At 33.9% G+C, this 12,488-nt stretch overlaps 1 protein-coding gene across 4 annotated transcripts in view; it reads left to right on the top strand.

The window, feature by feature from the left end:
• Positions 1 to 12,488, top strand: part of CLINT1 (clathrin interactor 1) — a 72,538-nt gene that overhangs the window by 30,496 nt on the left and 29,554 nt on the right. For all 4 annotated transcript variants that reach the window (XM_054488083.2, XM_054488084.1, XM_063665319.1 and 1 more), the window contains exons 2-3: positions 10,876 to 10,980; positions 11,618 to 11,714. In XM_054488083.2, coding sequence (XP_054344058.1) covers positions 10,876 to 10,980; positions 11,618 to 11,714 — 202 coding nt within the window. The remainder of the gene's footprint in view (positions 1 to 10,875; positions 10,981 to 11,617; positions 11,715 to 12,488) is intronic.

The raw sequence follows: 12,488 nt of genomic DNA, 5'->3' as shown, positions 1-12,488 counted from the left end.
GTGGTGACTGCCTCTGCCTGCTCTGTTGCTTACATGGTTCCAAGTACCATTGCTGCCACATTTTGGAAGGGATTTTTCATCCTACTTCCCTTAACGTCACAATTTGTTTTTCACTTTTGCCAGCCACAAAACAGCCCCTCCTGCAGTCTTACTGCTGCTAGAGTGCCTCTCTGGAAAACAAAAACGCCTTAGCATTGTGGGACCAGCCTGTCTTGAGACAGTTTTTCTGTAAGCCTGTCATCTGCCCAGGTCATAATAGCAGCAGCACCTGTGCTAGAGAGGGAGTAGAAGGGCTTCCATATACAACATAATAAATAATAACAGAAAACTAAATGCTTTACACATGTCATTGCATTTAATCTCCATAATGATAATAATACACAGGTACCTTTCAGATGAGGAAGCAGAGTCACACAGTGGTTGATGTGTCCAGGGATCAGGTAGTATATGCCAGAGACAAAATTCAGGCCCTAATAATCTCTAAAAAATTATTGATCAAGTAATATACAATATTACTTTGCATTTGCCACAAAATAGCCATAAAAGATGAAGCAGTTTATGAAAAATACATAAGTGTGCAATATTTTCCTTTAGCGTGGCCTTGTCTTTTGAAAGTTTCTGGGGTCTAGGTTCATTTTAATATCTGAAAATGGGCAAAATCTGAAAATTTGATATTGGTAACCACTGAAGTTGTAAGGAAGGGGAAATAGTGTCATAGTTTCTTCCTCCCACAGGTCATAATTTCGTTATGGACATCAGGATGTTTTTCTTGGTGTATCGCATTCTTGTAGTTTTCTTTGCACATCTGTTACATAAATTACTAAACTATTTCCTTGAAAAGTTGCCAGTTTAAGTCATGTTTAATAGCGATCAAGAGTTGTTGCTTTTGGGGAAGAAGAACTAAATGACAGACTTTAAGGGGCAGAAATCCCACCACTATCCTGGTTTAAATTTTTTTGGTTTTGGATCAATCCCTATATTTTTTGAGGCATTAAAATAATTATGTGGTTTTGGGTGTTTCCCAAAAGACTTTATGTTGGACTATAAACATTTAATGACCTTTTATATAAAATGAGTTATTTTAGTCCTTGCTTCTATAAGTTCCTATCTTTTCAATTATCCTCTTATATAGACATTTTAGTCTGACAAATTGTTGTTTGAAACTGAACTTGGAGTGTTGACTTTAGTGATTATTCATATTAGGTAATCTTTTCTGACCTTGAATTTTTCATAAAATATTTTCTGTGGCTTGCTTTTGGAAAAAAATTTTAAGATTTATTCTGCTAGTTATATTTTAGGACAAACATATTGGTTGTTAGAAATCTCAGAAATTTTCGATGTGAGTCTGGTTAATTTTGCCCCATCCAAACTATTAATTGAATCAATACTGGAAATTTTCTTGGAATGTTAGGTAAACTCTTCTGTAAGCAAGGTACCATGTATTTCCTAAATGTACAGTTTGTCAGGATTTGGAAACTGGTTTTTAAGATTGAAATTTTTAGATAAAGACTATTTATAATACTGATAATCTGTACTGGATATTTTTAGAGATTAGAAGGGAAAGTATGGTATAAATAGGTTAATGTCAGCTATTCATCAAATTGCTCAGATTAAATTTCTTGCATTACATTTCCTGCTATGAAACCATTCTTTGTGAAATACAATAAATTTTTGATAGATTTTTCTGTACAGAGTTTTGACTTTTTAAAACATCTGGAAGGTTTGACACAGGAAATTTATAATTTTGTTATGATCTCACATGCATGTATGGAAACATGTCACTTGGCTAAACCAGTCCCTGACATCCACCTCACAGCTTAGCTTTGTTCTCCAGCTTTGAGGCTGTGGTACCAAATTATTTCTGTATTAAAAAAAAAAAGAGACTCAAAGCCAGCCTCTTGTGCTGGTAGTTAATGTGATAGAGTCTAAGAAAATGATAATTCATGGACAGAAAATAAATACTTTACATATATTTAGAGAGGAACACATCAACTTTGGCAATAGCTTGGATTGATGACACAGTCAAATCTATGTGGAATCAGTAAATTTATGAAAAGCGTTCTGCTATGCAAAAGTTTACCTGAGAAATAAGACTTTGGTGACGATGTGTATTCATTATCCGGTGGTGAGGATAAGCACAGGATCTTTAATTTATGGATGAATGTGGGAGATTGTTAACAGTCTGTACAGACATTTCCATTTTCATAATTTTGAAGATACACACAAGGGTCTTTAATCTTCCGAGAATGTTAGGAGTTCTTACAGCTTTTTGAATTTTCCTACTTGCAGAGTATTGTTTGGTGTTTCACTTGCTCCCCCTTCCTCCTCTCCCTTCTTCCTCAAACTGAAAAACACTTACATATAAAATAGTTCCATAATATTTATCTATTTTATCTATAAGTAGTACAAATACAGTCTAAAAATTTGAATTAAGGTTACAAGAATATTGAGCCATATCAATCAGCAATGTTCAGTAGTATTAAAACACCAAGAGTGATTACAATTCTGTGGTTCATTTCTCTGCCTTCATGATAATACTGGACTCAACGATTATTGAAATTGAAGGCCAGCATTAGTCAGAATGAAACAAAGAATTTGGAAGTAGAATTGATGTGAGAGTAGGATTGGTTTAAAAAAAGAATACAGTCCTTAATTTTCTGACAACTTAAAACAATTATAATTTTAAAAATAGTTATACCGGTTTCTGTGGTCTTACATCATGTCAGGAGGAAAAAATTGGAAGTGGTGTTTTTGAATATTAAGACAGCATTTTCTGTAATTTTAATCTCATACAAACAGGCAGCTAGAGTTTGGACTTAGGCAGTTTGCCATGTTTTAAAGGTATTTTAGGTCCTCAGTTATAGCAACTAACTTGATCTTTCTTTGAGTATCCAGAATTAAATAGATTTAAAAAGTATTATGGGGCTCCCCTCCTCCTTCAAAGCCTGGTAGTAAGCTGCTTTTTACTCATTTGATCATAATTTTTTTTTTGACTGAGAAAGCTAAAAGATGGGGTATAATATTTTTGTGCAAATTCCTGATGGTTGTTTTTAAAAGCAAAGTTTTGTGTTTCAGCATTTAGGAATTTAGAGTTCCCTCTTGAAAAGTAAAGAGGAAAACAGAAGATGCGTAATCCAGCATAGTCATTTGTGTACATAGTTGAAGCCATAAATAATATGCATCCCATATGCATATGATATCATTAGATTGAATAGGTTATATGTTTTAAGTATTAATAACTAGGTTACTCTTTTCTGAAATCTTGTTATTGCAGAATGGGTAAGAGAGCTTCAGATTTTAGATGTCTCTGATTTCAGTTTTTCCCTAATCAAACTGGTATTTTCTTTACTTTTAAGAGTACATGTTTAAGAGGAGACACATCGGTTTCTTCCCTTTCAATTAGATGGTTTGTATTTAATATTTACTAAAACCAAAGAACATGTAATTTCCATGACTGAGAATATATCTTTTTAAATATTAACTTGGCATATAGCTCTTCTGTAGCATAATTTGTGATGCTACATTTGATATCATCTTAGACCAGATTATATTCTATGATTTTAGGACAATGTGACATAATAGAAAATGGGCTTTGGAATTAAAAGACCTAATAGTTTTTAGATCTGCCATTTACTAGTTGTGGGATTTGGAGTGAGTTTCTTTAGAGGAAGCGTCCAGGATTGTGATATTTGTTTCTTCTGTACTTTTCCAAACTTTATTTTATTGGAATTCTTGCAATATGGAGGGAGTACTATGGTTTATTATTGCTTTAACAGTATGGCTATTTTATAACATGTTTACTATAGCAAAATTATCTCTTCTACTGCGCTGTGTTGTCGCTTGTGTTAAGACTTTTTCATTGCATTGTATTTCATTTTCATTTTCAGATCAATGAGAGACTTTTTTTTTTGATGGGTGGTGAATATCCCACCATGTGGACAAATGAGTTTTTCCACCTCCCCACATCATTTCTATAGAGCCCCAGATATTTCGTTAACAATGAAAGTAATCTACCTGTTGAATTTAGGAATAGTAGACTTCTTGGCCGTTGACAGTCACAGGACTGTTCACAGGACTGTAATGAGATATAACTTGATATTAAAATATGAGTATTGAACCTATAAAATGTTCAACTTGCAAACAAGGGTAATGTGGTGGAGGCTATCACCTGATAAAAAATGAATATCACAAGGTTCATTATCTAGCTTCTAGAGTTATTCTTAAAACTATTTCTCTAATGTTATGGATGGAAACATAAAAAGAAAGAGCAAATGTTTCTGGTTTAAGACTTTTGTTACCTGAGGAAACTGTCTTCTGCAGCAGTGGTCTCTAACCTTTTTGGCACCAGGGATCAGTTTTGTGGAAGACAATTTTTCCACAGACCAGGGATTGGGGAGGATAGTTTCCGGATGAAACTGTTCCATCTCAGACCATCAGGCATTAGATTCTCATAAAGAGCACACAACCTAGGTCCCTCACATGCACAGTTGACAACAGGGTTCACGCTCCTGTGAGAATCTAAGGCCACCGCTGATCTGACAGGAGGCAGAGCTCAGGCAGTGATGCTCACTCACTGCTGCTCACGTCCTGCTGTGCTGCCCCATTCCCAACAGGCCGGTCCGCAACTCTGGGGGTTGGGTACCCCTGTTCTACAATGTTAATTTTATGGGTGTTTTATGGTTAAAAAAATTATTAAGATTTATACTTAATAAGAGCATAACTGGTTCTACAACACTTAGTTTATAAAAGTATCTTTTCTGAAACCTTTGTGGCATTGAGGATAAAAGTTGACTTTTAAATACAGGTTTTGATGTCAGGAATTATTCATCCCTAATACAGTTTTAAAAAATCATATTAATTCCAAAATTGGGTACTTAAATTGTTCTCTGTGGTTTTGCATACATAGCACTTGGTGTACATATTTTAGTCTGTATGTATATATTTTAGTTACTGTTTGCTGCACTTATTAACCTGATAAAACAAGATATTAGAAGTACAGATAATATTCATGTGGTCTACCATGATGTTTACTTGCCTATAAATAGTTAAAATGTAGCTAATGATGATATAGTACTTATATTTTTAATGGCCTTTAGTAGTTTAACCTTGGTTACAATATAATACTTTGAAAAAATTTGGAAAATACAGGAAAGTATTAATATAAAGAAAAAAACCATTATTTATAACTGTTGCTTGGAACTAAGTTATATTTATTTCTGTCTCCAGATGTTTCTGTCTTTTAAATTATCTCAGTATGGGTGTGTGCATGCATGCATACGTCAAAACACATTTAGAGGTCTCAAATAAAAGACTGCCTGATCTCAGGATGAGTGAAATCTTGACAATAAGCTTAAAACAAAGAGAAATCATGTAAAAAATATAGGTTCATTTGACTTCAGTTTTTTTAAAAGGAATAAAATTTAAAAGGCAAACTGGGAAAAATACTTCTCAATCTGTTTCAGTTTCCTCCTTATTCCTTTGTTAGCAGTTAGTACCACATTATACCTATACTTTATCTTTTCTCTTGGTGTATAGTTTTGTTTTAGCAAAGCATATTCTTGAACTTTTAAGAGGAAAAAATGCCAATAAGGACTGCTCAAGTTTTTTTTATTAATTATTTTACTGATGATTCTTAATGTAGATAAGAAGTATTGACTGTCTGTAAGTAAAAGCCTCATTTTAGCTTTTAACCAATTCTACCTCTGAAAACTGGACTGAAACTTACCAAGTAAAATAATTTGATATTATCTGAATGTCAAGTAGTCAAATAAGCAGAAAATGGAGAATAAAGAGGAGGGCTACAATGAACACTAATAATTTACAAACTGAATAGTTGATCCTTGACTAACTGAATATTGGCTGTGTTTACATAGCTCTAGAAGCATGTGTTAGTCCATTTTCATGCTGCTGATAAAGGCATACCCAAGACTGGGAAGAAAAAGAGGTTTAATTGGACTTACAGTTCCACATGGCTGGGGAGGCCCCAGAATCATGGCGGGAGGTGAAAGGCACTTTTTACATGGCAGCAGCAAGGGAAAATGAGGAAGAGGCAAAAGCGGAAACCCCTGATAAGACCATGAGATCTCGGGAGGGATAGCATTAGATATACCTCAGTAAATGACGAGTTAACGGGTGCAGCACACCAACATGGCACGTGTATACACCTGCACGTTGTGCACATGCACCCTAGAACTTAAAGTATAAAAAAACAAAGACCATCAGATCTCGTGAGACTTATTCACTACCACGAGAACAGCATGAGGGAAACCACCCTCATGATTCAACTTATCTCCCACCGGGTCCCTCCCACAACACGTGGGAATTATGAGAGTACAATTCAAGATGAGATTTGGGTGGGGACACAGAGCCAAACCATATCAAAGCATGTGTGCAAAACTTGAGGACGGTAACTTCTCACAGTTGGCACTAAAGATCTAGTGAGTCAGTGTTGCTGAGTTGTGCAGAGTTAAGTTGCTGGAGTGTTCTGAGAAGCAAATGTGAAAATGAGTAAAAGCACTGTGGAAACAACAAACAGTTTCATAAATATAAACAATAATGATTGTGTCTATGGATTTTATTCTTGTATTCTTCATTCTTTGGTGATTCCTTCCATCTTTCATTCCCTCTCTTAACTTTCTTTTTGGCCTAATATTAGAGTCCGTTAAGATTTGGTATTGGTTAGCCAGTTATACTGCTGAACTACCCAGTAGTTGTAACTGTTAAATTTAAACAGTGTGATCCTAATAATTACGTATCTTTATCAGGACAGAGAAACCTACTCTTCAAGTCACTCATTTTCAAGACTCTTGTTTTAAGCAAAGAGAAAGTTAATATGTTGAGTAAGCCTAGATAGAACACATGTGAGAAGGGCTCATTTTGTGCTTTCTGGTGACTATTAGATTGTTCTCAAAATTACAGATACTATTTAAACTAGTGAAGAAATGTAAAAATTACAGCAACATTTTTTTTCCTGGTTTATGTTCTCTTGTGAAACAGCAGCATTTCTTAAAGTTATTTTTCTTCTTTTACTTTCCCTCCATTATTACATTCTCATGTCTATGTTTGCAGAAATTAAATACAGATAAAAATCTGGAAATAAAAGGTAGTTATTGATGTCGACAGCAGAAATGTTAAAAATCATTAGATATTTTGTGGGTCAAGTTTTCTTTTGATATTACTGTCAGACTGGTTTAAAATAATATACAGAAAAATTTTTTGGTGTTATCAAAGTATTCTTGGTTACTTTCTTAAGTGTTATAATGATAATTACATGAAAGGAAATGTTAAGTAGAAAAGCCTATATCCAAAGACTTTCAGCCTTCAGCAGAAGGTCATAATAATGATTGCCTGTACTTTAAAAAAACAACTAAGTGTAAAGAGATAACTTTTTAAAATTTCAAGTTAGGAATCTCAATTTAGGATTGGTGAAAGTCCCTAAGTCACTTGTTTGACTGTAGTGTTAGTTTAAATGGTATGAAATTTATTGGGGAGGGGCGGTGTCTTTTTCTGTAATTTTGTTTGCAGATCAAATTCTAGACCTTTGTCTGGATTGTTGCGTGTGTGTTTAATAAACCGTTGAGAGTGCCCCCTCTAGCGTCTGTGATATATTCTTAAAACATTTGTGTCAGAAGTTTTCAGAATTAAACTAGCCGTTTTTTTCCTTTAAAATCTGGACATAATTTTTATTTTTATTTTTAACATGGAGGGATTGTTTTCCTTTTTTAAAAAGGTCACTGGAATTATGGGTAGGGCATAGATTGAGGGCAGTAGAAAACATGAGAAAGGAAGGATCAAAATGCCATTTCTACCTTTTTAGAAATAGTTATTTTTAAATGACCTGGAATAAGGCCAAACCATACAGTGTTGTTTTTAGTTTACATTTGTTTCTGAATTAATTGAAGCTTAAAATACTTTGTCTTGGAATTCTTTATGCCATCAAATCTCATCTTGCGGGGGTTCTTTGCAGTTTCTGAAAGCAACAGCTTCATTGGAAAATAGCTTTTTTGTGGGGAGGGGAGTGGGAGACAGGGTCTTGTTCTCTGTAGCCTCAACCTCCTGGGCTTATGCAGTCCTCCCGCCTCAGCATCCTGAGAAGCTGGGACCACAGGTACACACTACCACGCCCGGCAAATTTTTGTATTTTTTGTAGTGACGGAGTTTTGCCATGTTGGCCAGGCTGATATCGAACTTCTAGGCTCAAGCAATCCACCTGCCTCATCCTCCCAAAGTGCTGGGGATTACAGGTAGGAGCCACTGCACCTGGCCTGGAAAATAACTTTTAATAGATCTGGATTCTTTGTGTAAGCGTTCTGTTATTTTTTTGTTTTATGTTTGCCATATCCTGTGGATATACTTAATAACTATATTGTGAGTATGTTCTGATGGCTTCCATTGTTGTTCAACCAAAGAAATGAGGAGATTCTTAGATTATTGGCTCTTTGCCACCTCTCCCTCTAAACACAGCACTCACACAGGCCTTCAGCTAAGAATCTTGTGAAGGGTTACGGAAACAGAACCTTTCTTATTTGACCCCATGGGCCTTTGTCGCTTGAACAAGGAAAGCAGTGTTCTGAAAGCTACAGCATTTATGAAGGCTCTGGTAAAAATATTTCATGTACATGGACTGGAGATTAACTTCTTTCATCTTGTTCTCCAACAAATTAAACAATGCAAAGAGATTTCAAGTGCATTCTTGGTAATGAAATGCTTGGGTGAATTATAATCCTAATTGCTATTGTTCATCTTCACAGCTGCATTCTGACACTTTTAACTGCCTAAGCCACGCATTCTTCAGCCACCAGGATAAACAAAAGCATTCTGAAATTCATCATTTTGTGACATCTTAAATTGTGAATCTGTTATTGGCTGCCTTAGTTTTATTTTGGTTCCATGGTTGATAAAATTAGGAGGAAAATTATTCTTCTACATTTATACATAAAACTGTTGTAATAGAACCATTACTGGATTTTAACGAAAATGTATTCCTTAGTGTTCTTAACATTTCTAAGGGGGGGTGGGCAGTGGAGATTGTGGATTTATTTTAGTCCTGGGGAAGGAATTTATATTTATTTTATCACATTGATTGATATCTTAGAAGGCAGCTTTCTCCAAGATTTGAAAGAAAATAATAGGATTTTGCTTTTCTTCCATAGTAGAACAGTGTTCTGAATTTAAATCTGAAAGCCAGATTGATTCAGTTTTTTGGCAAGACACACTTAAATGCATAATTGTTCCTTTAAAATTTGACCCAAACCTGTTTGTTGGTTTGTTCTTTAAACATGAAGAAATTGAAGTGTTTGTAATAAATTTGAAATTTATATTTAAGAGATTTGAGTGCCAATTTCAACCAAACCTTCCTTATTTTAAAAATATAACTTTTTGATGACTGAAAAACCATATAGCAAAAGTGGGGTATATGCATGTAATAGTTAACCAAATTCTGATTTTTCACTATTTCTAAGACTTAATGCTAAGTGGAAGAATTGAATTGCCATATTCACAGACACCTGTTATAACAATTATTTGGTAATAATTGGAGCTTTCGATGTCAAACGAATACTACTATAGGATGTCACATTTTTGCAGTATTTCTTTATTCTCAAAATGTCTTTGAATTCTTAAATTCATATAAGCATGAGAAATTCCATTTTAACCAAATATTTTGCCATCTCATGTCTTAATCTGATTTTTTCCAAAGTGAATTCTTTCATATAAAAATATTATATAATGTTTTGAAATACTCCTAATAGATGGTTATTTTATATATATTTCCTTTTGTTTTTTGGAGACAGGGTCTTGCTCTGTTGCCCAGGCTGGAGTACAGTTAGGCGATCATGGCTCCCTGAAGCCTTGACCTACTGGGATCAAGCAATCTTCCCACCTCAGCCTCCCTAGTAGCTGGGACTACAGGTGCACGCCAACATGTCTGGCTAATTTTTAATTTTTTTTTTTTTTTTTTAGAGACCACGTCTCACTGTGTTGCCCAGTCTGGTGTTGGTTATTATATTTAATAGTAATAATAGCTAACATATATTGAGTACTTTCTATATGTCAGACACTGTGCTAAATAAACACCATTTGCTGTGCTAGGCTTTGAGGTAGTATTCTTATTTATTGGTTGAGGAAACTGAGATTAAGATAATTAAAATAATTTTGCCAGAGGTCACATAGTAAGTGATTGGAATCAGATCTTTCTGACTCCTGAGGCCCATGTTCTTGATCATTGCCGAAGACCTAAGGGAAAGTTAAGTGTCCATCATACAGTCTCCTGATGGAATATTATGCAGCCAGTAAAAGTGAGGGTTACAGTGAATATATGACATAGAAGTGCATATGATAGAGTAAATGAAAAAAGACTCAAGGATTACAGTTCAGTGTTTATAGTGGTTCTAAACATCTCTAGATATCTTTGATTTATTCTTTTAAAAATATGATATAGATACTGTTCAGCTGTTACATAATTTTGCCTAATTTATAGGATTTCTATAAGCAGGAAACATAAGACTACATTGCATGTAAACCAGATCTGGCCAAGAAACTGACAACTTAGTTTTATAATAGACTCCAGCATGTTCAGTTTTTTTTTTTTTTTTTTAATTTGACCCTCAGCCATTTTTTACTGGACTTAGGCCAGCTCTAATGTAATCTCTCATCTGTATTCTTGAAGGCTAATGGAATAGTAAAATCTGCTTAGAGATAACTCAAGTGTGTTACATAGTGTCCTTGGGATAGCTTGTGCACAAAAGATGTTTTCTCTCCCATCCTGTAGAGGTAGCTCATTAAGACACCCAGTAGTGTCATTATTAAGTTTTCATGTGTTTCTCAGTTTTGATGCTAATCTTTGTGCGTGTGTGCGTGCATTTTTTTCCTCTACAGCACCAATGTGGTTATGAATTATTCAGAGATCGAGTCTAAGGTTCGAGAGGCAACGAACGATGATCCTTGGGGACCTTCTGGGCAACTCATGGGAGAGATTGCCAAGTAAGTGATAATTTGACTCAGCAGTGCAGAAAAAAATCAAAGTATCTTAACACAGAAATATGAAATTTGCTTTCAGATTTAAACTGTTTGGCTGCCAAAATATAAATTTTTCATAATCATTCAGATAGTAATGTAGAAAGTTTCAGATACTAATGTGGGAAGTTTTATGCAATCCATTCCCCTTAAAAATTTGGCTCAAAAAAGAAACTCACAATGTATCTTTTTTAATGAAGTTTTGAGATACGCTGTATCTCACCATGTAAAATTTTGACAAATGCATATAAAATAACTTGAAGTGAAAGTTACAAAAAAATTTTTTCTGTGAACATCTGGGCCATTGTACCAGTGAATGAAGAGCTTGCAAAGTATATTAATTAATTTAATTAATTATCAATTGCAAAGTATTAAATTAATTATTAATTGCAAAGTATTGATTAATTAGTGGGGCTTACATATGTGCCAGGTAGTGTATAAAACATAGGGAAAACATTTTCAAGGAAGTACATATCTTCTAAATTTTTTGAATTAAGTTTATTTTTAAAAACTCTTCGGGGAAACACCAAATTAGAACAAGTCTGCCATCTACTGTCAAAATTAATATATTGCAGACTCTTAAAGAAAATGATTCTTTTTTCAGGGCTACATTTATGTATGAACAATTTCCAGAACTTATGAACATGCTTTGGTCACGAATGTTAAAAGACAACAAAAAGAATTGGAGAAGAGTTTATAAGGTATGGACACAAGTCTGCTTTAATTACTTGACATGTTGAAAACAAATGCTGGAAATTTAAGGTATATATATATATAGGTGATTTTGAAGTATATTAAATCCTAGAATAGAATAATCGAAAACACATGAAGTAGATTTGTTATTTGTGTTCTATTTTCTAGTCATCATGAACAATTGTTCTGAATGAGAAATTCTTAATAATACTTCTAAACGTTGATTATTTCTTAAAATTTTTCCTACCAAAATGTTTGTGCATATCAAAAATAATGAATCTATAGTAGAGTAGTGTGCATGTTTAGTGTATGAGCAGTTAAGATGAATACCACAGTCTGATATGGTTTGTCATCGACATAGAAATTTACCTAATTTTTGATAGTGTTCTCACAGTATTCTGTATCAAAAATGTTCAAAATATAATTCTAATTTTAAATTTATGAATATGAACTTTTATCAGATTCCTTTTGTTCTGATCTCATATAATGCAGAATTCTATAATAATATAGTCATCTATGCTTCTATAACCTACCATATTTTCTTGCTTCTTCAGAATGTTTTTCTTTGCTATCCAAAATGACATAGTTTGGCTTTTAGGATTGAAAACCTATGTGTTAGTTTCTTTTTTTTTTTTTTTTTTTTTTTTGTTATTTCTTTCTGAAACATTCAGTGTCATTTCCTCAGGTTGTGTATGGTAGGTGTGATGAAATAATTGAAATTTCTGTACATTAAATTTGCTTTTAGATTTTTGGTATTTTAAAAATTCTTGGGTAAACTCCTT

The sequence above is a fragment of the Pongo pygmaeus genome, chromosome 4 (genome assembly GCF_028885625.2).
Source record: "Pongo pygmaeus isolate AG05252 chromosome 4, NHGRI_mPonPyg2-v2.0_pri, whole genome shotgun sequence".
NCBI lineage: Eukaryota > Metazoa > Chordata > Mammalia > Primates > Hominidae > Pongo > Pongo pygmaeus.
This window is presented reverse-complemented; position numbering and strand designations above follow the sequence as displayed.